Here is a 25,370-nt window from a genome sequence, read left to right on the forward strand (position 1 = left end):
GTACCTACTACACCTACCTACTACCAACTACCTAACCTACTGATGCCATAGTGATGGGTAAAATAGTGGCAAGAGGCTTTGCTTCGCCGGCTCATTGCGGCTTTGCAGTAGGGTACTAGTCGCCAGCGAAGCCGGTTTTGTGAATGAACGCGTATTATGTTGAAAAGCCAGATTTTGCTGGATCCTTTGAGAATTTCGAAGCTTTGACGCACCAAATCTCTCAATGGAGGCCGCCATCTTGCAGATGCGGAAGTATGCATAAACAATTGCGAAAAAGTTCAATGGAGGCTTTGGCTTCGCCGGCTCATTGCGGCTTTGCAGTAGGTGTTGTGAATGAACGGATTGAACGCGTACGTATTATGTTGAAAAGCCAGATTTTGCTGGATCCTTTGAGAATTTCGAAGCTGACGCACCAAATCGCTCCATGGAGGCCGCCATCTTGCGGATGCGGAAGTATGCATAAACAATTGCGAAAAAGTTCAATAGGAGTTTGTTTCACCTGTCCTTTTTTGATTCACAATCTTATGCACCTCTAATTTGTAATTAAAATACTTTGAGACATGATGGAGTGACTTTGTTGAGTGACTTTGTAAAATATTTTATAGTCGACGAAGTTGTGAATGTTGTGAATTTATGTTGTGAATGAACGCGTACGTATTATGTTGAAAAGCCAGGTTTTTCTGGATCCTTTGGCTTTGGCTTCGGCTTCGCCGGCTCATTGCGGCTTTGCAGTTGGGTCATATTAATCGCAGATATAAAACAGGAGATGCAGGCTTGGTGCTTTCCGATACGCCGTTCGCGGCAACCGGATGTGCTGTAAGAGCAGTGGTGTTCACAGCAGATGGTCCGAGGCTGCATCGCCACTCATTATTATTATTCGGAATGGTTTCTGAGTTTTAATATTAATCTCGTGATTATTCTTATTTTTTTATGGGGTTTGAGTAATTTTAATGGGGGTAGTAGTTTTTCTCGTAGCATATAGCCTCATTATATGATATATTTCCATTTTCTTTGTACTGCAACTGGAAATGTCAAATTGAATCAACTGGTTGTGTAGCGGCTACCGCTGGGTTTTCACAATCGCCTTGCACCTATCAAGGACGCGGAGCGATCACCATGCCGGGCTCGTCCAGGACGCCCGGGCAGGCCCGCGCTCAACTTGCCAGGCCTCGGTCGGGACACCCGGGCATGCCCGGGCATGCCCGGGCAGGCTCGCCCTCAACTTGCCAGGCCGCAGCCAGGATGCTGGGCCACGCCCCCTCTCGCCTTTCCTGGGCAAACGCTCCGGGATAATATGTATATATATTGCTGCCCGATAAACGGGCTTTTCAGAGTGCCTGAGTGTTTGGTTTGATTAAAGCAACTCGGATGAATTCCAGCTTTTTGTCGCGTCCATACTTCCGATCGACGTGGGAGCCCCAGCTCCTTCATTGGTGACCTACCGACATGGACACGGCAGTCGCCCTTAAACTGCCTACCTTCTGGGAGGCTCACGCGGCGGTTTGGTTCGCACAGGCGGATTCCCTGTTTGCCCTGCGAGGCATCACGGCCGACGACACCCGCTTCCACCATGTGGTAGCAGCGCTCGGTTCGGCCACCGCGGCCCGCGCCCTGAGCCTCATCGAGAGCCCGCCAGCCGCTGACAAATACGGCGCGATTAAGAAGCTTCTCCTCGACGCTTTCGCCCTCCCATCGGCGGAACGCGCACGGCGCCTGCTCGACCTGCCCGAGCTCGGCGACATGCGCCCTTCCGAGCGAATGGACTACATGCTTTCACTGCTCGGCGAGCACTCTCCGGCATTCCTGTTCCGGGAGCTGTTCCTCCGTCAGCTGCCTAACCCGGTACGCCTCGCCCTGGCAAGCACGACGATCACAGATCCCCGGGCCCTTGCCAGAGAAGCCGACAAGATCTCCGCCGCAGGACAGCGCATCGCAGCGGCGACATGGGACCCACCGCCGTCCGACGCAACACCCATGGTGCCCGAGCACCCGGCACGGTCGACGACCGAACTGCCGACGCAATTGGCGGCCGCTACACCGAGCCGACCACCTCCAGCACGACGACCGGGGCCTCCACCTGACCAAGCGTGGTGTTACTATCATGCCAGGTTCGGACAGAAGGCCCGGACATGCCGACCCCTGTGCACCTTCGGCAGGCCGGGAAACGGCCGGGCCGGCGTTCATTACCAGCCATGAGCGCCGGCCACACGGGCAACTTACTGTTCATAACGGATAAAGCGTCCGGACGGCGCTTCCTGTGCGACACCGGCGCCCAACTGAGCGTCATACCCGCCTCTGACCAGGACAGGCAATCCGCGGTTTGCGGCCCCTCCTTGGTTGCGGCCAACGGATCGACCATCCGCACCTTCGGCCCGCGCAACGTCACCCTCTGCTTCGGCGGCCAACGCTTTGCTTGGACGTTTGTAACCGCAAACGTGCCCATGGCTCTGCCAGGCGCCGACTTCCTCTGCGCACACGGACTGCTGGTGGACGTCCAACGGCGTCGTTTAATCAACGCCGAAACCTTCAGCTCCCTGGTATGCACATTGAGCAGCTCCGCGCCGACCGAGCTGGCATGCGCCGTCCCGGCGGCGAACGAGTTTGCTCGCCTGCTCACGGAGTTCCCGGCCCTCACGCAGCCGACGTTTTCGGCCGTCGCAGTACGGCATGGGATCGAGCACCACATACCAACCACGGGCCCGCCGGTCTACGCCAGGGCCCACCGCCTCGACCCAGCCAAGCTCGCCGTGGTGAAGGCCGAATTCGACGCGTTGGAGCACCTCGGCATCGTGCGGCGCTCCGATAGCGTGTGGGCCTCGCCACTGCACATCGTGCCAAAGCCGGGGGGTGGATGGCGCCCGTGTGGCGACTACCGCCGTCTCGATGACGCTACCACCCCCGACAGGTACCCGATCCCGCATATCCAAGACTTCTCCGCCCGTCTGGCGGGACGGGTCATTTTTTCGAAAATTGATCTCATACGGGGATATCACCAGGTACCTGTCAGGGCGGCCGACGTCCCTAAAACGGCAGTCATCACGCCGTTCGGCTTATTCGAATTCTTGCGGATGCCGTTTGGTCTCAAGAACGCGGCTCAGGCGTTCCAGCGCTTGATGGACGGCGTGCTGCGTGACCTGCCGTTCCTTTTCGTTTACCTGGACGACATCCTCGTCGCCAGCACGTCCCAGGCCGAGCACCTCCTCCACCTCCGAACACTGTTCGGGCACCTCAGCGAGCACGGCCTCATCGTCAACCCGGCCAAATGCCACTTCGGCATGACGGCCGTTGATTTTTTGGGCCACCACATCACCAAGAACGGGGCCGTGCCGCTGCCAACCAAGGTCGAGGCCATCACCACGTTCCCGCGTCCCCGCACCATAAAGGCCCTGCAGGAATTCCTGGGAATGGTGAATTTTTATCACCGCTTCGTGCCCCGCGCTGCTCAACTCATGCGGCCCCTCTACGAAGCCCTCCGGGGCAAGCCGGCCAAGCACGACATCGCCTGGTCCGCAGCAATGGATGCGGCCTTCCAAAGCTCTAAGCGGGCCCTCGCCAACGCAACACTGCTCGCTCACTCGGTGCTCAACGCTCCCATCGCCCTCACCACGGATGCCTCCGACTACGCGGTGGGCGCCGTACATGAGCAATGGGTGAACGGGGTTTGGCAGCCACTCGCTTTTTTCAGCCGGCAGCTCCGGCCGAACGAGCTCAAATACAGCACGTTTGACCGGGAGCTCCTCGGTCTACACCTGGCCGTCCGCCATTTCCGCCACCTCCTGGAGGGCCGACCTTTCACGGCGTTCGTCGACCACAAGCCGTTGGTTTACGCCATGGCCAAGGTCACGGAGCCGTGGTCGGCCCGCCAACAGCGCCACCTCTCCGCCGTGTCGGAGTTTACCACGGACATCCGGCACGTCGCCGGCAAAAACAACGCCGTGGCCGACTGTCTTTCCCGGGCCAGCGCGAACGCGGTCCACCTGGGCGTGGACTTTGCGCATATGGCGGCGGACCAAACCACCGACACCACGGTGCAAGCCCTCCGGGCGGCGGACACGGGCCTCCGCCTGGCTGACACCCCTTCGCGGACACTGTCCTGCTCTGCGACGTCTCCCAAGGCCAGCCTCGCCCCATCGTGCCCGTCACCTGGCAACGCCGCATCTTCGCCTCCCTCCACGGCCTTTCCCACCCGGGCCGGAAAGCTTCCCAGAAGCTGGTGTCGGCGCGATTCGTCTGGCACGGCCTTCGTCGGGACGTCCGCGATTGGACCAGCACCTGCACGGCCTGCCAACGGGCCAAGGTCCACCGACACACCCAGGCCCCGCTGGCACCTTTCACCGTGCCCGAACGACGTTTCGACCACGTCAACGTGGATCTGGTGGGCCCCCTCCCCCCGTCACGGGGGTTCACACACCTGCTCACCATGGTGGACAGGACCACCAGGTGGCCGGAGGCCGTTCCCCTCGTCTCCACCACCACCGCCGACGTGGCGCAGGCTTTCATCGCCACCTGGGTCGCCCGCTTCGGCGCACCGGCGGACATCTCGTCAGACCGCGGACCACAGTTCACCTCCGAGCTGTGGGGCGCGGTCTCCCGCAACCTGGGGGTCAAGCTCCACCGTACTACGGCCTACCACCCCCAAGCAAACGGGTTGTGCGAGCGATTCCACCGCTCCATGAAGGCCGCGCTCATGGCCGGCCTTCAAGACGGCGGTTGGGCCGACCGGCTGCCGTGGGTCCTTTTGGGCCTCCGCACGGCCCCCAAGGAGGACCTCCAGGCATCCACCGCCGAGCTTGTCTATGGCCAGGCGCTACGCGTCCCGGGCGAATTCGTGCCCGACGCTACCAGTCCCTGGTCCGCAGCTCACCAGCGCTCGGACCTCCAGGAGGCCGCCCGACGGTTTGCCCCCGTGCCAACATCCCACCACGGTGACCCCCAGTCCTACGTCCCCTCAGCACTTCGCACAGCGGAGTATGTTTTTGTGCATCACGACGCACATCGGGGGCCACTCCGGCCACGGTACGACGGGCCCTTCCGGGTGCTGCGACGGGACGACAAGTCGTTCGTCATCGACATCGGCGGCAGGTCGGACCGGATTGCGGTGGACCGCCTCAAGCCGGCGCACGTGGACGTCGACCACCCACCACGGGTGGCCCTTCCGCCGCGGCGAGGCCGCCCCCCGTCCACGGTGCCCCCCACTCGACCGCCCACCACCACACCGGACCCCCTCCCACGACCCGCCAGGGGTCGCTTCGGCCGGGTCATCAGGACCCCCCTCAAATTGACCCTGCCGGTGCAAGTCGATTCTGGGGGGACGTGTGTAGCGGCTACCGCTGGGTTTTCACAATCGCCTTGCACCTATCAAGGACGCGGAGCGATCACCATGCCGGGCTCGTCCAGGACGCCCGGGCAGGCCCGCGCTCAACTTGCCAGGCCTCGGTCGGGACGCCCGGGCATGCCCGGGCAGGCTCGCCCTCAACTTGCCAGGCCGCAGCCAGGACGCTGGGCCACGCCCCCTCTCGCCTTTCCTGGGCAAACGCTCCGGGATAATATGTATATATATTGCTGCCCGATAAACGGGCTTTTCAGAGTGCCTGAGTGTTTGGTTTGATTAAAGCAACTCGGATGAATTCCAGCTTTTTGTCGCGTCCATTCTTCCGATCGACGTGGGAGCCCCAGCTCCTTCAGTATCTTGATTTATTTCTGACGCATTTCCGGTCAGCGGTCATACAGTACGGCGTTCTTGGCGAGGACCGCATCACAACATCGCAACTTTGTGTACATACATAATCAGGAAATAGTGCTGTGTATTACCCCTGATTTGTATCGATATACTTTAGGTTGAACACTTTGTTACCACAATATGTGTTTGTCAAGCCCAGAGTTATGCATTAGAATACTTTGTAATGTAAGTGTGTGATTATTTAGACTATGTTCGAAAGTAGTCCGAACGGCTTTTATTCATTCGCCACACGTCTTTGAGTTTGAGCGGGAGAGCGACCTATTATAATCCAAGCACGGCAACTCGTCTTTAGAGCCCGGCATGAAGAGGCAACAAGGTATTATTTCGTTATAATTCTTTGCATAAATATGTCGGGAATCTATGGAACAAAGTATTATGTGGTTTCAAGGGTTTTAATGTCAACCTTTAGTATTATTTAATTCGGTGCTCTCAGCCCTCATGTTTCTGGGCCCAAGCCGTGTGCTTTTGAGTTCATGTATCATGCTATATATGTCTTGAACTATTGAGGTATATATCAGATAATGTGATATTGTTCTAGTTAATTGTATTTTGTTTGCACCATAATAGTTTCTACGGTGTCAATAGGAGTTCGAAACTTCCTTACGGTGTGCAAGTGCTGTATTGTGTGGAGAATAAAGTTCATGACACGGTTTTTTTTTTTTTTGTTTTTTTTTTTTTTTTGGCATATGAATCGAGCCTCGTGAAAACGCTAACATTTATTTCACAAACAGACAAACAAAATATATAAAAAGAGGGAGCGGAAGACAAGATGCGGAGAGAAGGGGAAGCACACAAACACAACATTTGAGAGCAGGGAGATGTTTGGGGGGAGGAGGTGTGGGAAAGGGGGGGGGAGGGGGGAGGGGGGGAGAAGTATGAAACACAAGGACACCAAGGACTTCCAGGACAGAAGTTGGTAAAGAGATCTTGAGAGATCTTTGCATTGAGATCTTTGCTCGTGATCATGCTGTGGCATCTCCAATTATGTTAGATATTTGTCTGGGGTAAGTCTTGTTGTAAAACGTGCACTGAACAGCCAGTTACCATCCATTGTAGAGCAGTTTAGAGTAAGGTTGTATTTTGTAAAACCTGTAACAGGTGAGGCCAGATGGGAACTTGTGGCACTACAAGTCAAAGGCGTAACGCGCCTTTCAATGAAACAGCACTTGCTGTTTGGCCAGCGTGCACCACAAGCCATGATAGTGAAGTCTGCTGTGGAGCCATGGCTGAGGGCAGAACACTTTTTAAGGCAATGTCCATAGGCACCATCTGGAATAGCGATTGTCTGTCCGTCTGCAGTATGTATGTATAAAAAAAATTAAAAAAAACCTTTAGAGGCCATTTTTCCCCGCAAGCGGGGTTTGGCCTTTTTTGGGGACCGTGGTTGTTATTGTTTTTTGGTCCCCTTTTTGAAGCAATGTTTTATGGCCGGATGCCCTTCCTGCCGCCAACCCTTTTTGTCGCCTTTTTACGACAAACAGGGAATTACCAGTGAACTGGTACTCAATTTGCCGACCTCGGAAGGATGACAGGCTGAGTCAACCTCCCTGGCGTTAATTCAGCGATCGACCGGGATTCGAACCCAGGATCCTAGTATCCTAAGCTGGCACCCTAGCCGCTAAGCCAACACCAAGCTGCAGTATGTATGTATGTCCCTCACAAATGTCCACCAATCAGAGCTGAGGATCTGGTCACATGACAAGGGGACAGCAGATCCTCCACTCAGCAGATTTATGCCGTTGTTCAACTATCAGTCCTCTTTTTGACTGTCTGCCCTGCTGGGGGTGGCTGAATGAAGGTGCCGCCCACATTGGTGGGTGGCCAATTATATGGACTTATGGTGTATGAGGGCGGTCCTGGAGGATGGAAGGAGCAGTGACTATGCATGCATGCGGCAGTGGAGCTTTGGACCTTACAGAGACAATGTTTCTCTCTTCCCTCCCTCATCGCTATTTCATCCTCTTCACCATCGCCCCTGAGCCGCACTCACCTTGTCATGCCAGCCTTGTACCATCTTCGTCCTGCAGTCACAGCCAGCTCATACCAGCCTCAAGTCCGAGCCTGTTCTGTTCCCCTTCGTTGTGCAATTCTGGTATTTTACTTCCATAGTGGGTTATTTCTATTCCTTTTGTATATGACATTGTCCCTTTTCACTCCTTTCTGTCGTTCGACCGCTAGATCTGTTCCATATTTATTGAGCCTCTTGGCTACTCTTATCCCCATATTTCATTGCAAATAAACCATTTGAATTGTAAACATTTGCTCGCCTTTTGCCTTTCGCGCACGACTCGCTGCCGTTTTCGGCTTGAACAATCCTTGGGGGATTATAAACTTTAGGTAATTAAAAACGCAGCAAATTCTGCTATAATCATTTTGGCATCCATGGAAGTCTTAGAATTCATGCTCAGAGCAGTCTGTGTTAACGGACCCCTTGTTGCCCAACTTGACTTGTTGCTACAAGCAAGTTCAAAACCTTTCCTGACCAAAACCAAACTGTGGCCCACATTAGCAGTCGTTGAATGTTGTGCTGCTCTTGGAGGTACAAGGTTAATGACACTCTTGGTGAGCAGAATACCACTCAATATCTGACTTTTATGCTTCAGCATATCCTTAAACCATTTCCCAGGTTTCTTCAGTGATTGATAATGTGGTCCAGGGGGGAAATAGTTTGATTTCTTCTTGTAGTAATAACAAGTACTGTAATTAATTAACTATTTACGTTGTGTACTGCTATTTTATCGAACGAGCATTTGGGTCCATTTGGGGTCCCTGGAGGGTTAAATTCTTGTAGTTTGTTTGAAAAACAGAATTCTCTTGCCGGTGCACAGACCTGCTGTAACCACCCAAAGTGGGCCTTTTGAAAGTTTTAATCCAGCTGTGTTTGGGCTTCTCCAGTATGGACGTGGTAGCCATATGGTGAATGTGAGTATTACATTCTGTTCAGATGACTGCGGTCCACATCATGGTATATTTAGCTGTTAAAGAAATCGGTGGCACGTGGTTTTTATAGCTGGGTGAATTCCTTTTATTTTAGCAATTGGAAAAGAGGGGAAAATGTGATAATGGCAGAGTTTTGATCTGAGGCATGGCAGTTAGCCCTTTGGACTGGCTCCCCTACCTTACTTCTTACTTAGCTTGATGCCGTGCAAACCGAGGCCTTGAAGATTATTGGAATCTCCCACGATTAAGCTGAGTCTATGGGTCGATCACTTTTGCCATCGCAGACAGGTAAATCGTCTCTCTGTCGTCTACTGCTTCCTTCCTGTTCTTGCACCCTCTGCTCTTTCTGTGCTTTGCTCCCTCACCCCTCCCAGTTTTCTGCAGGACACACACAGTCCACCATAAACCCCCTTCCGGTAAAACTACCTCAATCCAGGATCACTGCTCACCTCCACTCGTTTATTCCTCTTTTTTCCCAACTGTGGAACCAACTTCCAAAAAACTCTTCAATCTCATTCTTCCCTCCAAATCTTCAACGCAGCTGTTCACCACCATCTCAGATCGTCCCCAATCCAAAACCATGATCTTTTCTACCCTCATTAACCCCTCATCCACTCCAGCCCAATTCCTCCTCCCTCTAATTTTTCCAGTTTTCCCTCCTGAGAGTTTCCTTCTGTGTCCATCTTGTCCACCGCATGCATCCTTTCCTTCCACCATCTCAGATTCCCCCCACACCCATTGTTTGTAAGCTTTCTCAATCTTGACCTTCAACTCTGCTGTTAGTGTTTTCCCCCCTCTCTCTGTTGTTCCTTTCATCCTGTGGCGATGCATACAAAAACAAACACAAGTACCATTTTTTTCCTGCATTTATAAAATCATTAATTACGCCTCACTGGCTATGCTAGTGGGGAAGGGTGACTGTGACACCTCGCCAGGACCAAAAACAACACCTGGAAAAGGGTGGATAAGCTCTCGTATGGAGCCAACAGCCATCCAGCAAGAAGATGGTGTCTCCTAAAAAACACCCATCCGGTTTGGACCAGTTCAGGTCATACCAAAGACTTTAAAAATGGTACATGCTGCTTCCTTGCTTGAAAGGGATAGAGCACAGACAATCCCCATCGGTTGGCATCCATGGGGAGGAGGTAATTCCTTTTGAAGAAATGCCCTGCTGAGTACGGTGAGAAAAGTGGCGCCATTGTTATGACGTCGCTGGTACCCAAAGTATCCCGGGGAGTGACCATAGTTGACGGCACTTCCCCAAAACTGTGTGTGTGTTACGAGCCTTAGCCCAAGTATAAAAATAAAAAAAATAAAAAATTTGTGCACATGAAATTGTGTATTTTCTTATTTGTTATTGATTACCAAGCTGAGGTGTCTGAATACACACCTTGTTATGCTGTGTGCAGGATGAGGAAGTTGATTTAGTGGCGGCACGCAGAGAGCTTCCCATGTTGGAGACGTTTCCACGATTTGGTTTGCTGTTGGCACGACAGGCAGAAAAGAAAAGCAGAGCAGCTCTCACTCTGTTCAATGAGCATGAGCAAGCAAGGCAGGGAGAGTCACAGGTCAGTCACCCAAGGGCTTCTGGTCACTCCAGAGCTTGGGTTCTCAAGCAGCGGTCTGCAGAGCGCTGCCAGTCCCCCGAAGGAGAGCTACCAGTTCGTGGAGTAATGCCAGAAAAATGTATTTATATATATATACAGTGCATTCAGAAAGTATTCAGACCCCTTCACTTTTTTCACATTTTGTTATGTTGCAGCCTTATGCTGAAATCGTTTAAATTCATTTTTTCCCTCATCAATCTACCTCAATCCAGGATGAGTTCCCTCATCAATTTCCCTCATCTATATATATGAGGGATATATATATATATATACAGGGGGCTGCAAAAGTAGGTATACAGTAATGAAAAACAAAACGTGCGCACAAAACGTATTTTATTTATTATACAAGCATATCAATAATAACATATCAATAATAAACATATCAATAATAAACATGTATATTTACGTATTAAATACATCCACGTATTACATGAATCCTCGCACCACTATTATAATACTGGTAATACTGGTATAATCCTTACTGTATACCTACTTTTGCAGCCCCCTGTGTGTGTGTGTGTGTGTGTGTATGTGTATATATATATATATATATATATATATATATACACACAGTGGAACCTTGACTTACGAGTTTAATTCGTTCTGTGACCGAGCTCGTAACTCAAATTGCTCGTATCTCAAATCAAATTTCCCCATTAAAATGCATTGAAATGCTATTAATCCGTTCCAGCCCGCCAAAAACCACACAAATTTTTTTTAAAATATACAGTATATATATAAATATCTCGCGCTTTATATTTCACCTGTATGCAGCATACAAGTTGGCAGGATGGCCTGGACTGGAGGTACGCACACTTGACTCTAAAGTCTAAACTGTCCAGCCTGGGTTTGAATCCCGACCCAGCTATAACCTGTCATGGGTGAATCACAGGCAGGGTGATTCATCAATGTGTGTACCGCTAAACTGGGCGCCCCGTTTGCGTCCCATTAGTTGTTGGATGTTAAGGATCTCACCGTGTTTTCCACAAAGAGAAGGCGAGCTATCGCCGGCACTCTGAATAAGTTGTGGCCTGGCATGGCATGAACATGAAAACATGAACATGAAATGTTCGACATGAAAATGAAATTTTCCAAAATAACCAAAATGCGAAAACAAAAATGTAGCGCTATACGACAGAGATACTGTACGTGCACGGCAAGATAACCACGTGACCGGAACCCACCTGGCGGCAAAACTCAAAATAACCAACATGCGAAAACAAAAATACAGCGCTATACGACAGAGATACTGTACGTGCACGGCAAGATAACCACGTGACCGGAACCCACCTGGCGGCGTAAACTCAAAATAACCGAAATGCGAAAACTAAAATGCAGCGCTATACGACAGAGATACTGTACGTGCACGGCAAGATAACCACGTGACCGGAACCCACCTGGCGGCGTAAACTCAAAATAACCGAAATGCGAAAACTAAAATGCAGCGCTATACGACAGAGATACTGTACTTGAACGGCAAGATAACCACGTGACCGGGTGGCGAAAGCTCGTAACTCGGATCTCGGCTCGCATCTCAAAGCAATAAACCGCCCGAGCGACGGCTCGTATCTCGAAAAACTTGTAAGTTGGGGCACTCGTAAGTCAAGGTTCCACTGTATATATATGTATATATATATATATATATATATATATACAGTAGTGACCCCTAATTCCGAACGCCCCTCATCTCGAACTACTCTAATTCCGAACCGTAAATTCGAGAAAAATTTGTCCCTAATTCCGAATGTATTTCTATAACCGAACCGCCAACATAGCGTTAGCGTCGTTCATATTTCCCGCCGCGAGCGTCGTTCATATTTCCCGCGCATCTTCGCGCAGCATCACCCACGCCTGCTCCCGCATGCACAACCCGGAAGTCGCTTTGTTCCTTCAGTTCGTCGGTTGTACTAGTTCTGGCAGCATATCTCGTGTGTTCGTCGCTAGTTTACCTCGTGTTTTCACCTTGATTTGTGCTTTTTTTCTTTGAAGACAACCCTTACCCATTCACCATGGCACCTAAGAAGAGCAGTGAAGGCAATAAGAATAAGAGGAAGGCGGTGAGAGCGACAATTGAGGTGAAGAAACAACTTATCGCTAAGCATGAGGGCGGTATGCGTGTGATGGATCTCGCTGCTATGTTCGAGATGCCGAAATCGACCGTGTGTACAATTTTGAAAAATAAGGAAGTGATTAAAGCAGCTGATGTGGCAAAAGGTGTTACGACTCTGACCCCTAGGAGATCGAAGTTTATGGAGGAGATGGAAAAACTCCTCCTAGTTTGGATAAATGAGAAACAGTTGGTTGGTGCTGCCATCTCTGAGGGCGTTATCTGTGAGAAAGCGAAGCTCCTGCACGGTGACCTTATAAAAGACTTGCCTGGAAGTAGTGCTGATGATGATGAGTTTAAGGCTAGTAGGGGGTGGTTTGAAAAGTTTAAGAGAAGAAGTGGGATCCACAGTGTTGTTATGCATGGAGAGGCTGCTAGTTCGAATAAGGATGGAGCAGCAGACTTTGTGAATAAATTTAGTGCGTTTGTGAACACTGAGGGGTATGTGGCACAACAGGTGTTCAATTGTGATGAGACAGGCCTCTTCTGGAAAAAGATGCCAAGGAGGACCTACATAATGAAGGAAGAGAAGTCTGTACCAGGCCATAAGCCAATGAAAGATGGGATAGGATATATATAGGATATATATATACCAGGCCATAAGCCAATGAAAGATAGGATATATATATATATCCGCAGACGGTATGTTTTTATTATTATTATTATTTGATATTTAGGGCATTTACTCATCTCATTTTACCTTGAATCATGTGTATTTGCAGTTAACAGTGTCTTGATAATGGGTTTTTGGGGTCCAGGAACGGATTAATTCACTTTCCATTATTTCTTATGAGGAAAATAGTTTCTAATTCCGAACTTTTCCCAATCCGAACTGCCGCTGGAACGAATTAAATTCGGATTTAGAGGTTCCACTGTATATATATATATATATTAGGGTGGTCCTCAAATGTAAACATTAACTTTTCTAAAGTGCTTTTCCATTTTTTTATTACACCTGTAGAGAGAACAAATTGGGTAAAATTTCATTTCATTTTGAAAAATTTTGCCACTGTCACATGGCCCCTGCTAATCTGCTAATCAGCACTATACAGAAATTATTTCGGTTTGTTTCAGTTATGATGGCGAGTGCAAGTACTTCAAGAAGAGCAACCAGAAAAAAGAACCATGAGTGGCTGATAGGCTGCCATATTGAAAAACTACCAGAAACTCGGCTCCCATCTTGGCAAGAGATTCTGCAGCGATACTTTAAGCTACATCATGCTGAGAAATTGGACATAAGCAGTGCCACAGCAACTGTTGTTCGTGAGACATTATGCATCTGGGAGAAAGCACGGATCCCCACTGCAGATGGGCGGAATATCATTGCAAAACTAGAGAGAAAAGTAGAACAATACAGATCCATCCTGAAAGGAAAGAGCCGGCGATCTGTCCCTCAGATAAAGAAAGAAGAGCAGTTTCAAACCGGTCTACGTGACTTATTTGACATTGCTCATGTTGATGTCCTTGATCTGATCAAAATACCAGAGGACCGTGAATTCCTTAAGGCACAACGGGAGCCAGGTCGACGGGGCTTTATGGTTGGTGTTGACAAGGTGCTAGAAGGAAAAGAGGAGCGGACACATCAACGCGACAAGGTGTTGACTGAAAGAGAGCAGCATGAAAAAGAGAAGCAAGCAGCCCGAGAGGAGACTCTTGAGCTAGCATCATCAACAGACAGCAGTGCTGAAGCCAGTGATCATGACGACTCTGCTGTTCTATCTGCTTCAAAGAGGCAGAGCCGAAAGCGTGCAAGTAGCATTGTTACACCGGACCTAACAGCAGCTCTCGATTGCACCAAGGTTAGCGATCGATCAGCTGTTCACATCTTGTCAGCAGCAGCCTCTGCTCTGGGACACGACCCTTCAGAGTTGGCCATCAACCGCACATCGAGCAGGAAATCCAGGCGGATCCAACGGAAGACAATTGCAGGTGACATCCAGGCATCCTATGCTCCAAACACAAGTCTGGTGGTTCATTGGGATGGCAAGCTCCTTCCAGACGATGGGACTAAAAAAGTTGATCGCCTTCCTGTCATTGTCAGTGACCCTCAAGGAACTGGAAAGCTTCTGGGTGTGCCAAAGCTGCCAGCAGGAACTGGACTAGCAACAGCTGCTGCTGTTATGCAATGCCTCGAAGAATGGCATTTGCAAGACGTGGTGGCAGGTATGAGCTTTGACACGACAGCCAGCAACACTGGTTCAGCACTTGGTGCATGCACTATTTTGCAGCAAAAGCTTGGACGACACTATTATATTTTGCATGCCGGCATCACATTCTGGAACTAGTGGTAGAGGCAGCAATGGCAGCATTCAAACCATTTATTGGTCCATCAAAAGGACCTGAGATAGCCGTCTTCAAGCGTTTCCAGTCAAACTGGAATTCCATTGACCAAAGCAAGTTTAAGCCAATGATGCCTGATGACCTGGACTCTGTAGTTTCAGGTGTATTTTTAAGTTGCAAAGAAGATGTCGTTTCATTCTGCATCCAGAAACTGGAATCGGGCCAACTACGAGATGACTACCGTGAACTTCTTGAGTTGACTATTATTCTGTTTGGTGAGCGTCCTCCGAGAGGATTCAGGTTCATGCAGCCAGGAGCCATGCATCGGGCAAGATGGATGGCCCGTGTGATTTATGGAATCAAGATCTACTTGTTCCGTGATCAGTTTCGACTGACCCCAAAGGAACTCACTGGCATAAAGCGTTTAACAGCATTTGTTGGAGCAGTGTATACCAAAGCCTGGTTCAGCACTCCATCTGCCATTGGTGCTCCCGCTGGAGACCTAGCTCTCTTAAAAGCACTCATTTTCTATCCTGATTCAGTGATTGCCGAAGCCACCAGCAAAAAGCTTTCCAATCACTTGTGGTACCTCAGTGAAGAACTGGCAGGACTTGCTCTGTTTGACTATAGTGTTGAGCTTGATGTCAAGCGAATGATAGTAGCTGCTCTTAAAGAAGAATGCCAAGAGAATCCTCAACCACGGGTACATGTGCATCTTACAGCAAAATAAGCCATCGCTGCCAAGACTGTTGCAGATTTTTTAACTTCTGCCTCACTGCGAATTTTTACTGCAATCAAAGTCAATACTGACTTCCTAGAAAAGGACCCTGGTGAGTGGGCCGCTGACCCATCATTTCAGTCATCACAGCAAGTCTTGCGTGGTATTGCCACTGTCAACGACTTTGCGGAACGTGGTGTAGCATTAATACAGGACTACAATCAAGTCTTGACAAAGGATGAACAGCAGCGCCAGTACCTGTTGCAAGTTGTTGAGTGGCATCGCCATCAGTTCCCCGATGCAAAGAAGATAAGGAAAAAATTATTTACCACAGAACTTATTAATGAGGAATCAATGGTCTGGAGGACTCTTATTCTGTGTGTTTATGATGATTGTCATACATTATTACTGATTTGGGATTACATCTGAGTGTTAGTTTATGAAAAAAAATTTTGTGTGTGGATACTGAAACATTGTAATTTTCAACCCATGTGTGACAGTAGTAAATAAAGTCGTATAGAAACCATCTTTGGCACATTTCATTTTTTCACAATAAGGAACAATTTTAGCAACAAGCACCTGAAAAAAGTCCAATTTTATTTTTTGGTGTACATTTGAGGACCACCCTAATATATATATATATATATATATATATATATATATATATATATATATATATATATATATATATATATATATATATATATACATACAGTGAAACCTTGACTTACGAGTGCACCAACTTACGAGTTTTCCGAGATACGAGCCGTCGCTCGGGCGATTTATTGCTTTGAGATGCGAGCCGAGATCTGAGTTACGAGCTTCCGCCACCCGCCACCAGGTGGGTTCCGGTCACGTGGTTATCTTGCCGTGCAAGCATCTCTGCCGTATATAGCTGCTGCTTTGTTTTCGCATTTTGGTTATTTTGGAAAATTTCTTAGTTTTAACCATGGGTCCTAAGAAATTGAGTGCCAAGGGCAGTACTGAGAAGAAGAAGAGGATGATGTGCTTGGATATAAAACACGCAATCGTCGAAAAACATGAGCGAGGTGTGCGTGTTGTCGACTTGGTGAGGCGGATGTGAAGGCAGCTGAAGATTTTATTATAACTTTTGCCGAACTGATAGAAGCCGAACGATACATCCCCTAGCAAATCTTCAACTGTGACGAGACAGGGCTCTTCTGGAAAAAGATGCCGAGGAGGACGTATATAACGGCAGAGGAGAAGAGCATGCCAGGCCACAACTTGTTCAGAGTGCCGGCGATAGCTCGCCTTCTCTTTGTGGAAGACACGGTGAGATCCTTAACATCCAACAACTAATGGGACGCAAACGGGGCGCCCAGTTTAGCGGTACACACATTGATGAATCACCCTGCCTGTGATTCGATTCACCCATGACAGGTTATAGCTGGGTCGGGATTCAAACCCAGGCTGGACAGTTTAGAGTCAAGTGTGCGTCCCTCCAGTCCAGGCCATCCTGCCAACTTGTATGCTGCATACAGGTGAAATATAAAGCGCGAGATATTTTTATATATACTGTATATTTAAAAAAAAATTGGTGTGGTTTTTGGTGGGCTGGAACGGATTAATAGCATTTCAATGCATTTTAATGGGGAAATTTAATTTGAGAAACGAGCAAATTGAGTTACGAGCTCGGTCACAGAACGAATTAAACTCGTAAGTCAAGGTTTCACTGTATATATATATATATATATATATATATATATATATATATATATATATATATATATATATATATACATATATATATATATATATATATATATATATATATATATATATATATATATATATATATATATATATATATATATATATATATATTAATTTTTACTGCCACTCACATGCGAGCGACGCCCGAAAAATCTATATATATAATGCAGCAAGTGTATATATGTATCATGTACTCCAGGGACCAATGTAGGATTTTTTGAAAAGGGGGTGGGGGGAGGTTTAGAAATGAAGGGAACAATGTGCATACTCACCTAGATGCTGTGAGTATGAAGGCGTGGGGTTTGGCTGACACCACTTTTGATTAAAGTGACACCACTTACTCACAATCCTTTTGTAATTTACTCCGAAACAAAACCTGTTTATTGTAGCAATTAAATTGTAGTACGCATCTAAATTCGTTCAGGAACTCCAAGGATGGATTGGTCATGAATATTCACGAGTCGTCAAACTTGTATGGCAATTGGAAATGGTTCCCCTTCATACTGCGTATGTTTGTGAATATACAGAGAGCGGTTCTAGTTGCATTTTTCACACACCAATCAAAGAACTGACTCCTAGCCTCCACCGAAGCTTAAGGTTTGATCTGTTTTTAGGCGCCAAGATGGTACATGGTGTGGCAGTGCCAAAATATATGGTATTTGTTAAACTTTGGCCAAGTCCCTGGAAGGTTGTGCTCCTCTTGCCCTCTTTTCACAGTTCTTGTGTTTGCTTTCATGCCCTTTTCCCCCTCCATCCTGCCTTTTCCCCATATGCCCACAGCCGGCCTCAGATTTGTGCCAAGACCATGCATTCGATCTGTGTGCATCCAATGTAGGGTCAATTGATGATTATGTCAGCCCTAATCATGGAAAAGGTGGTCTGTGTGAACATATGGAAGCTGAAGCTACAAACGCAAACTGTCAAAGTAAGATGTACTCTCAAACACAAGATATTGAGGGATCTTCTCCAAAGAATCAACCTCAGCTACAGTCAGCAGCAGCAGCAGCAAACTCGGACAACCAGACCCCAGCACTGGGCTCAACACTGAAGCTTCTACTGAGTGACAAAAAACCACTACCGGGGTAAGAAGAGCACCTTCAACAAAACATATAAGCTTATCTTGCATGAAATCCCATTTGACGAAATAAAAATGTTTTGGATTTTGTTTTAAGTAGAGATTCAATATTCTTCACAAGTTTAGACTAATTCTGCTTCATTCACAATTATTGTGTTTTGACGTTTAAGCTCTCCGATTTATTTGGAGCTTATTTGCAGTTTTGAAGGTTTTATTGTCTGCCATTCACAGCATGTACACAATAGTATTCATCAGTTCTAGTTTCTGATACATTTTTGACTTGCTTTTGAAGGGTTGATCAATAAGATTGTGGCTTCAAGAAAAAAAATAGTGTGTGTGTTTTGTGTTTTGCTTGCAACTCTTCCATGAACCTTGGACGCTTTAAATAAATTGGCCTCTGCAAGTAAACTCGGGTCCATGGATTACAGGAAATTAATCTCCATTTAGCTATATGTGGAATGGCCCTTTAGAATGTTAACAGTTGTAAAAGTTGATAAAACTGGAGAAAATCTTGACTTTTTGTCATGCCACAGACTTATTGAGAAAGCTAGCTCACCTGCAGTAAGGAATCACCAAACTACTTTCCCCACACTTTCCACAGGTACATGCCCTCACACTCGGCAAAGCACATGCGGTTCTTGACACCTGTTCGTCGTTCACTACGCCTCTCCCTTCACGAGCCACATCGCACTGCTATTTATGAAACTCGACCCTGTCTGACATCACTTCGTGAGGTCCTCTTGCGCAACGATGAGGCCCAGATAGTGGATGAGGAGAACGCCCCGACAGCATTTATCTTCCGGGCTAATGAGCTAGCTGGCTCACCCCCAGGCCTTTGGGAAGCTGTGGATGATGGCCTGGTGGTGCTACGTAAATAGGATTGACCATAAACAGGAACCAAAGGTACGACCTAGTAAAAACTGAGGTATGCATGGAAAGGAATGGTAACAGCCCTGTGGCCCGCCCATACCCTCCTTATGCATTTGTGGTAATGTACAGTCGTGGCCAATAGGGTGGCCCAAAAATGAACTGAAAAAAAAATGTTTGAATTCCCATTCTCCACAAGGCTCTTTCTGTTCGATATCACAAAAGAAGCCTACATGCAAAAAATCCGGAAGATCGGCCAATATTTAAAGGTCGCGACCTCAAAGTAAAGATCTCTAAATTCTGTAATTTCACTAATTTTGAGTCATTATTGTGTTCTACAATAAATATTTGCTGCGAAACACCACTGTAGACATCAAACCTATATCCAAAGAATCGCTATTATGATAGTAACGTGCTTTTCCACTAGCTCAGTTGGCCGCCAGGTCTCGGCAGGTGCAGACGTGTCTCTGTTGCGCTCCAGCTATCTGGGCTGCGTCCTCCGTGCAGTGATGAGGCACGTTAAACTTTCCACCAGTGGCAGAATTTTCTGTCATCTATTTACTACACATACCTTTATAAGCAATTTGAAGCAATTTTTATATATATATATAAGGTATATTAAAATCATTGGTTTTATATTTTACATAAAATATATGTATAAGTTCTTTAACTCTTCAACTGTATAAGTTCTATAAATTTTATATTACATTCCACAGGCATTGTGGTTGACTTTGTGTTTTTGAAATAAACATTGATATTGTATTTTTGTTTCAATTCCTTAAAATTTCACCTCTAAATATTGTACGATTTGTCCAATTTTTGGCATGAGTTCTTACATCTTGATATGGAACACGGATAGCCTTGTGGAGAAAGATATTTTCAACTTTCATTTTTTTGGGCCACCCTCGTGGCCAAACATATTGGCACCCTTGGTAGTGGACCACTGGACCAGCCACCTAGCTAAAAGAGCGCTCGAAGAGGTTTTGATGGCATGGCGTGTTAAAAGCAGTCATCCATGTTCAATCTGCTCTACATGGCGTGGGGATTAGAAAGTGCCCGGATGACATTCTCAAATTTGACTTTTAAGGTCATTTCTGAGGTCACAAAGGTCACGTGGGGTCAAATAAGGACAATGTATCTAAATTTTGCAATAACTCATGAATGGAATATACCTGCGTGTTCAAACTTTGGCACTAGATAGCACATTGTATTGGGCTTATTTTAAGGTCATTTGCATACGCATAGGTAAAAAGCATCATGGGAAAATTCTATATGGCGTCCACAAAATGGCCGCCAAACCTGTCTCTGGTGTAGAGTAATGTACAACATGTCTTTCTGTAACCCATAAACTCCCCAAACCAAGAACATTAAACTTATCAAGTATGTAGCTTACACTATTGGGCTATTCAGAAGACTATTTGCCTGACAGTGCGAGAAAAGGATCATGGGAAATTCAAAGTTGTGGCCACACAGTGTTGTCACAGATTTGTGTTGCTCTGTTTTACTATATAACATTGAATGTTGCATACATGTTCTTGTGGAAGCGTCTTTACAATGATATATTATGGATCCAGTAGCTGTGATAATGTACAGCAATATCTGTCGATCTGCGGACAGAGTCTATCGAAGGAAAACGCCGAACTCTCATTGTTGCTTCACAGAGAAGAAAACTTAATGATACAAAAATCTGGATGTGCTAGATAGATTGGATATTGTGTCAGAAGCAAATTTTCTTGCAGAAGAACTGAAATGGCACAAGGCATGTTACAGTACATTTACATCCGAGAGCCAGATCAACAGGCTTAAAAAACGACTTGAATCGCGTGTCAGTCCTGTTAACCTTCCTGTTGCTGCAACTTCATCACATACTGAGCCCATCCAGAGACGTAGTTCTCAAGTGCCAATTAACTGGAAAGCATGTTTGTTTTGTCAGAAGGCTGATGACGACAAGGCCCATAGAGTCACAACAATGAGGAAATCCGAATGTATCATTGAAATGGCCCAGAATGACCCAGTTATGAGCGTAAGACTGGCAGGTATCAATGATTTGATAGCAGCTGAGGGTTGTTATCACCTCCGATGTTGGGTAGCGTTTGACAGGCAAAACAAGCAGAAACACGTTGCTTCTGCATAAGGTCTCGAGCACGATGAGAGTATGGGCACTCTGTGTTGCGAGTTGATTACAGGGTTGTCTCGTGGCCATGTGTATGACATGATGGATGTATGGCGCAGATATGAGTGCATATGTAAGGAAGCTGGTTCAGATATTCCTCTGAAATACCAATCAAGGAGGAAGACTTTCCATGAAGATATTCAGCAGAAAGTTAGGCATAAGGGAAATTATGTTCTGCCTTTAGACCCGAAAGCATACCTTCTTTTGTACCCTGGAGAGAAGTCAGAGTTTCTCATCTCTAAAACTCTCACGAAGGCAGCAGAACAACATGTGGCCTCATCGGAAGAGGAGTCCACCGATGAGGAATTGACATTATCCCTTCATCCTAGCAGTATATTCCAGGAAATGGTGCATGCTGCTCTACGTGTCAGACAAGACCTACAAGATACCCCGGGTCATTCAACCACATGGCAGGGTATTGATCAGGTTCATGTTGAACGGGTGATTCCTGAGAGATGACATTCGGCTCCATGCCAATCATGAAGAGGCTGACACGAGATTGATTCTGCATGCACACGAGGCTGTAAACTGTGACTACAAGAGAGTCATTGTCATCTGTTCAGATACCAATGTTCTTGTGATGCTGCTACATTTCCTTGCTGATCAGGCTGCAGAGGTATGGATAGTTTCAGGTACAGCCAAGAGCAGACAGTGCTACCCAGTACATCTCATCGCCAATAACTTGCCACAAAATGTGAAAGATAACATCATTGGATTTCATGCGTTGATAGGTTGCGATATGACCTCCTCCTTCATTGGATATGGAAAGAAGACCTGCTGGAAACTATTTCAAAGAGAGCCTGGTCTTCTGAGCGGTGTCGGTCGTGGTGGGGCAGATACTGAAACCGAGAAGTTTGTCTGCCAGCTGTATGGTTCAGCTGGCGAGGAGGACATTGATAAAGTTAGATACAATCTCTTCACAAAGGGCAAGAAGGACCTGGAGAAACTTCCACCGACCAAGGATGCTCTATAATCTATATCTTCATATCATTAGAGTTAATCACCAGGCGAAAATCTGGGTACAGGCCGACAAGGAATTAATGGAGATCCAGGACCCTGTTAGCACAGAGGCATGGACAGCAGCTGACGATGGTGCCCTTCAAGTTGTATGGAAGAGACTTCCTTCTGTACCAGATGCATGTCTGGAATTGATCACGTGTGGTTGCAAGGCGAAATGTGGCTCTGCAAGGTGTAGTTGCTTCATGAAAAACTTGAGATGCACTCCTGCTTGTGGTTGTGATGCAGAGGACTGCAGCAACCCTGCAGGACAATAGATTGACTCGTGTAAATTCTCTAGTTCGATAGTTGATCTCAGAAGAGATGTCAGGGATGGAGGATGGGACGGAGTGATGATTCTTGTTCCTCCAGCTACATTCTTTAATTCTGTAGTTAAAGCACTATTTCTGGCAATCAGATATGCTACGATGCTTTAATATTTGTGGGAAACCATCAACATGTGGATCTACCAGAGAAATATTACAATAATTGAAATATATGCCCGATGATTTGCAAATATGACAATGTAACTTGTATCTGATATGACCAGCTATGTGATAACGATGTTTCGTCTTTTTGTTCTGTCAGTTGCCACACAGCCACTTAAAGATCCCAAAAAGACTCTTAGAATGACATATTATTACGATTGACCACAGGATCAACATTAGAATGCCATATTCTGTATGACTATTCTGTATTGCCGACAATGACCACGAACAACACAAACACGATCTCTGAGGATGCTATATGGTTGCCCTTTAAATTTCCCATGATCCTTTGCATAGATTCTTATGCAGATCAGATTTGAAATGGAAGCAGGTGTTGAGCTATAGAGTTGTGAAGTTTCACATTAAAATATTGAATGGTATGGAAGTTAGAGAAAAAAACACTGCATTACTCTACTTCAGAGCAACAACAACATGCATTTTAAGGCCATTTTCCCTGCTAGAGCGGGGGTTAGTCTTGCGGTCCCCATGACAATCTTCTCCATTTTGCCCTATTTTCTGCATCTCTCCTTGTTAACCCCCTTGCCCGCATTTCTTCTTCCACCATCTTTAGCCAAGTCTTTCTCGGTCTTCCCCGTCCTCTACTTCCTTCTGCATTCATTTCCATCACTCTTCTCAACCAGTCACTTTCACCCTTCCTCAACACATGACCAAACCATCTCAACCTGTTTCTCTTCACAGCATCAATCACAGGCTCTATTCCCATCATCTTTCGCAATTCATCATTTGTCTTCCTCTCTCTCAACGATACTCCGCACATCCACTGAACCATTCGCATTTCCACCCTTTCCAGCCTTCGTTGCTGCTCTACGTTTATTACCCATGTCTCGCTCCCATAAATCATAACACTTCTCACACATGCAGCATGCACCTTTCCCTTCAGCTTCAACGACACTCCCCTCCTCATCAGCACGCCACTCAGTTCCCGAAACTTCTTCCATGCACATCTCACTCTAGCAACCGTTGCCGAGTCTGATCCACCTTCTCCATTCAGCATGTCTTCGAGATAGCAAAATGTTTTCACACCTTCCAGCTTCACGCCGTCTCCAAGATCCAACTCAACATTTCCTCCATCTGCAGCTCCCTCTGTGCACACCTTACATTTGAATGTAGCTGCCACACTGGTTAATGACCCTCTCAGACCACTACATTTTTGATGAACCCACTCAGCGCACATTGTACATTGAATGGAGTTCACTCCGACACCCTTCCTGCACACAGCACAATGGCCACTTCCCAATTCTTTCCACCTCACCACATGCGTTACCACTTGCCATCACCTTCGTCTTTCCTATATTCACCTTCAGACCTTTTGTCTCCATACATTCCTTCCACTTGTTCATCTTTTCCTTCAGTCCATCCATACTTTCCGCAATCAACACCAGATCATCTGCATACAACAACTCCCACGGTAAACCCTCCTTTACGTTCTGAGCCAGCACCTCCATCACAGCTACAAATAGTAGTGGACTTAGTACCGACCCCTGATGCACTCCCACATTCACCTCAAACTCACCACTGTTCCCGTCCTTCGTCCTTACAGCTGTGCGCGCTCTTTTGTACATTGCCATTGTAATGGAAATCAGATCCACAACATTGTCCTGTAGGTAGGTTTAATGACAATTTGATCTCTGGCAATATCCTGTAGAAATACAATCATGCAATATATCAGGATCATGGAATCATAAAGAAAGTTCAGTAATATCAATCAATGCCAGCAAGCCTAGATTATCTTCGTATACGCACCATCTGAGTCTATATGTCTTACATGAAATGTCACAGGAGTGTTGTGCCGGAGCAGCAGCGTCCGAGTTCTTATAGACGCCTCTCAGTGGTTAGAGAGAGCCTCACACCTGGGTTCAACTTAGATACATTTTCATTACATTCTCCCCGCCGTTAGAACTACACTTCCGCTAGGCAGGAATCGAGCACGCAGCAGCATTAGTAGAATAGCGATGTCAGTCCATGTCAGTCGGTCCATCCGTAGCGATCAGGGCAGCGAATTTCCCTGCCCGCACGGGTCCGGAAACTACCGGGTACTACATCCCCGAGCCCGGAGGCTCCCGCATCAGAGTAGCCCCCTGAGGCAGGCGACGGAGGGGGCACCACAGTGCCTCCAGGCAGGGGTGTATTTTGCGACGGGCGGGACGGCAGATGTTCCATAGGCAGAGCCACGGAAGAGTCCATAGACTCGTAAATTGGTTCGTCGATGTCCTCGCAAGGGTCGATGGCCCCGCAAGGGGCCAGGTGGCGTACGGAGACAGTGGACTCACATCCATCAGCCATCAACATGCGAGCATGCTCGGAATTAGCCTGGAGTACCTGCACCTTATCCACTAGTGGATCATACTTGCTCGTGCGAACCGCACGTTTGAGGTAGGCCGGCCCGGGCTCAGCGAGCCAGCGAGGTAAAGATTGGATACTCCCCGAGCTCCTCGGGTGATGAAACATCCGTCCGTGAGGAGTCTGGTTGGTGGCCGTACATAGTAAAGCCCTGATTGAGTTCAGCGCTGCAGGTAACGACCAAGCCCATTTATCTAGGCCCCGGCCGAGGGACCTAAGGCTTAGCGTGACAGCCCTCCATATAATCCCATTGAAGCGTTCGACCTACCCATTCGCCTGTGGTC

At 47.4% G+C, this 25,370-nt stretch overlaps 1 protein-coding gene across 2 annotated transcripts in view; it reads left to right on the top strand.

Annotated features, from left to right (window-relative positions):
- Positions 1-25,370, top strand: part of LOC137412336 (uncharacterized) — a 71,603-nt gene that overhangs the window by 32,254 nt on the left and 13,979 nt on the right. Inside the window, exons 6-8 of one of the 2 annotated variants that reach the window (XM_078775485.1) lie at positions 10,090-10,248; positions 17,907-18,208; positions 18,803-19,104. In XM_078775485.1, coding sequence (XP_078631611.1) covers positions 10,090-10,248; positions 17,907-18,208; positions 18,803-19,079 — 738 coding nt within the window. In that variant the 3' untranslated portion in view covers positions 19,080-19,104. Of the gene's footprint in view, positions 1-10,089; positions 10,249-17,906; positions 18,209-18,802; positions 19,831-25,370 lie in introns of those variants that run through there. The other variant, XM_068097595.2, reaches the window with a different exon arrangement.

This window comes from Myxine glutinosa, chromosome 1 (assembly GCF_964187855.1).
Source record: "Myxine glutinosa chromosome 1, kmMyxGlut1.1, whole genome shotgun sequence".
NCBI lineage: Eukaryota > Metazoa > Chordata > Myxini > Myxiniformes > Myxinidae > Myxine > Myxine glutinosa.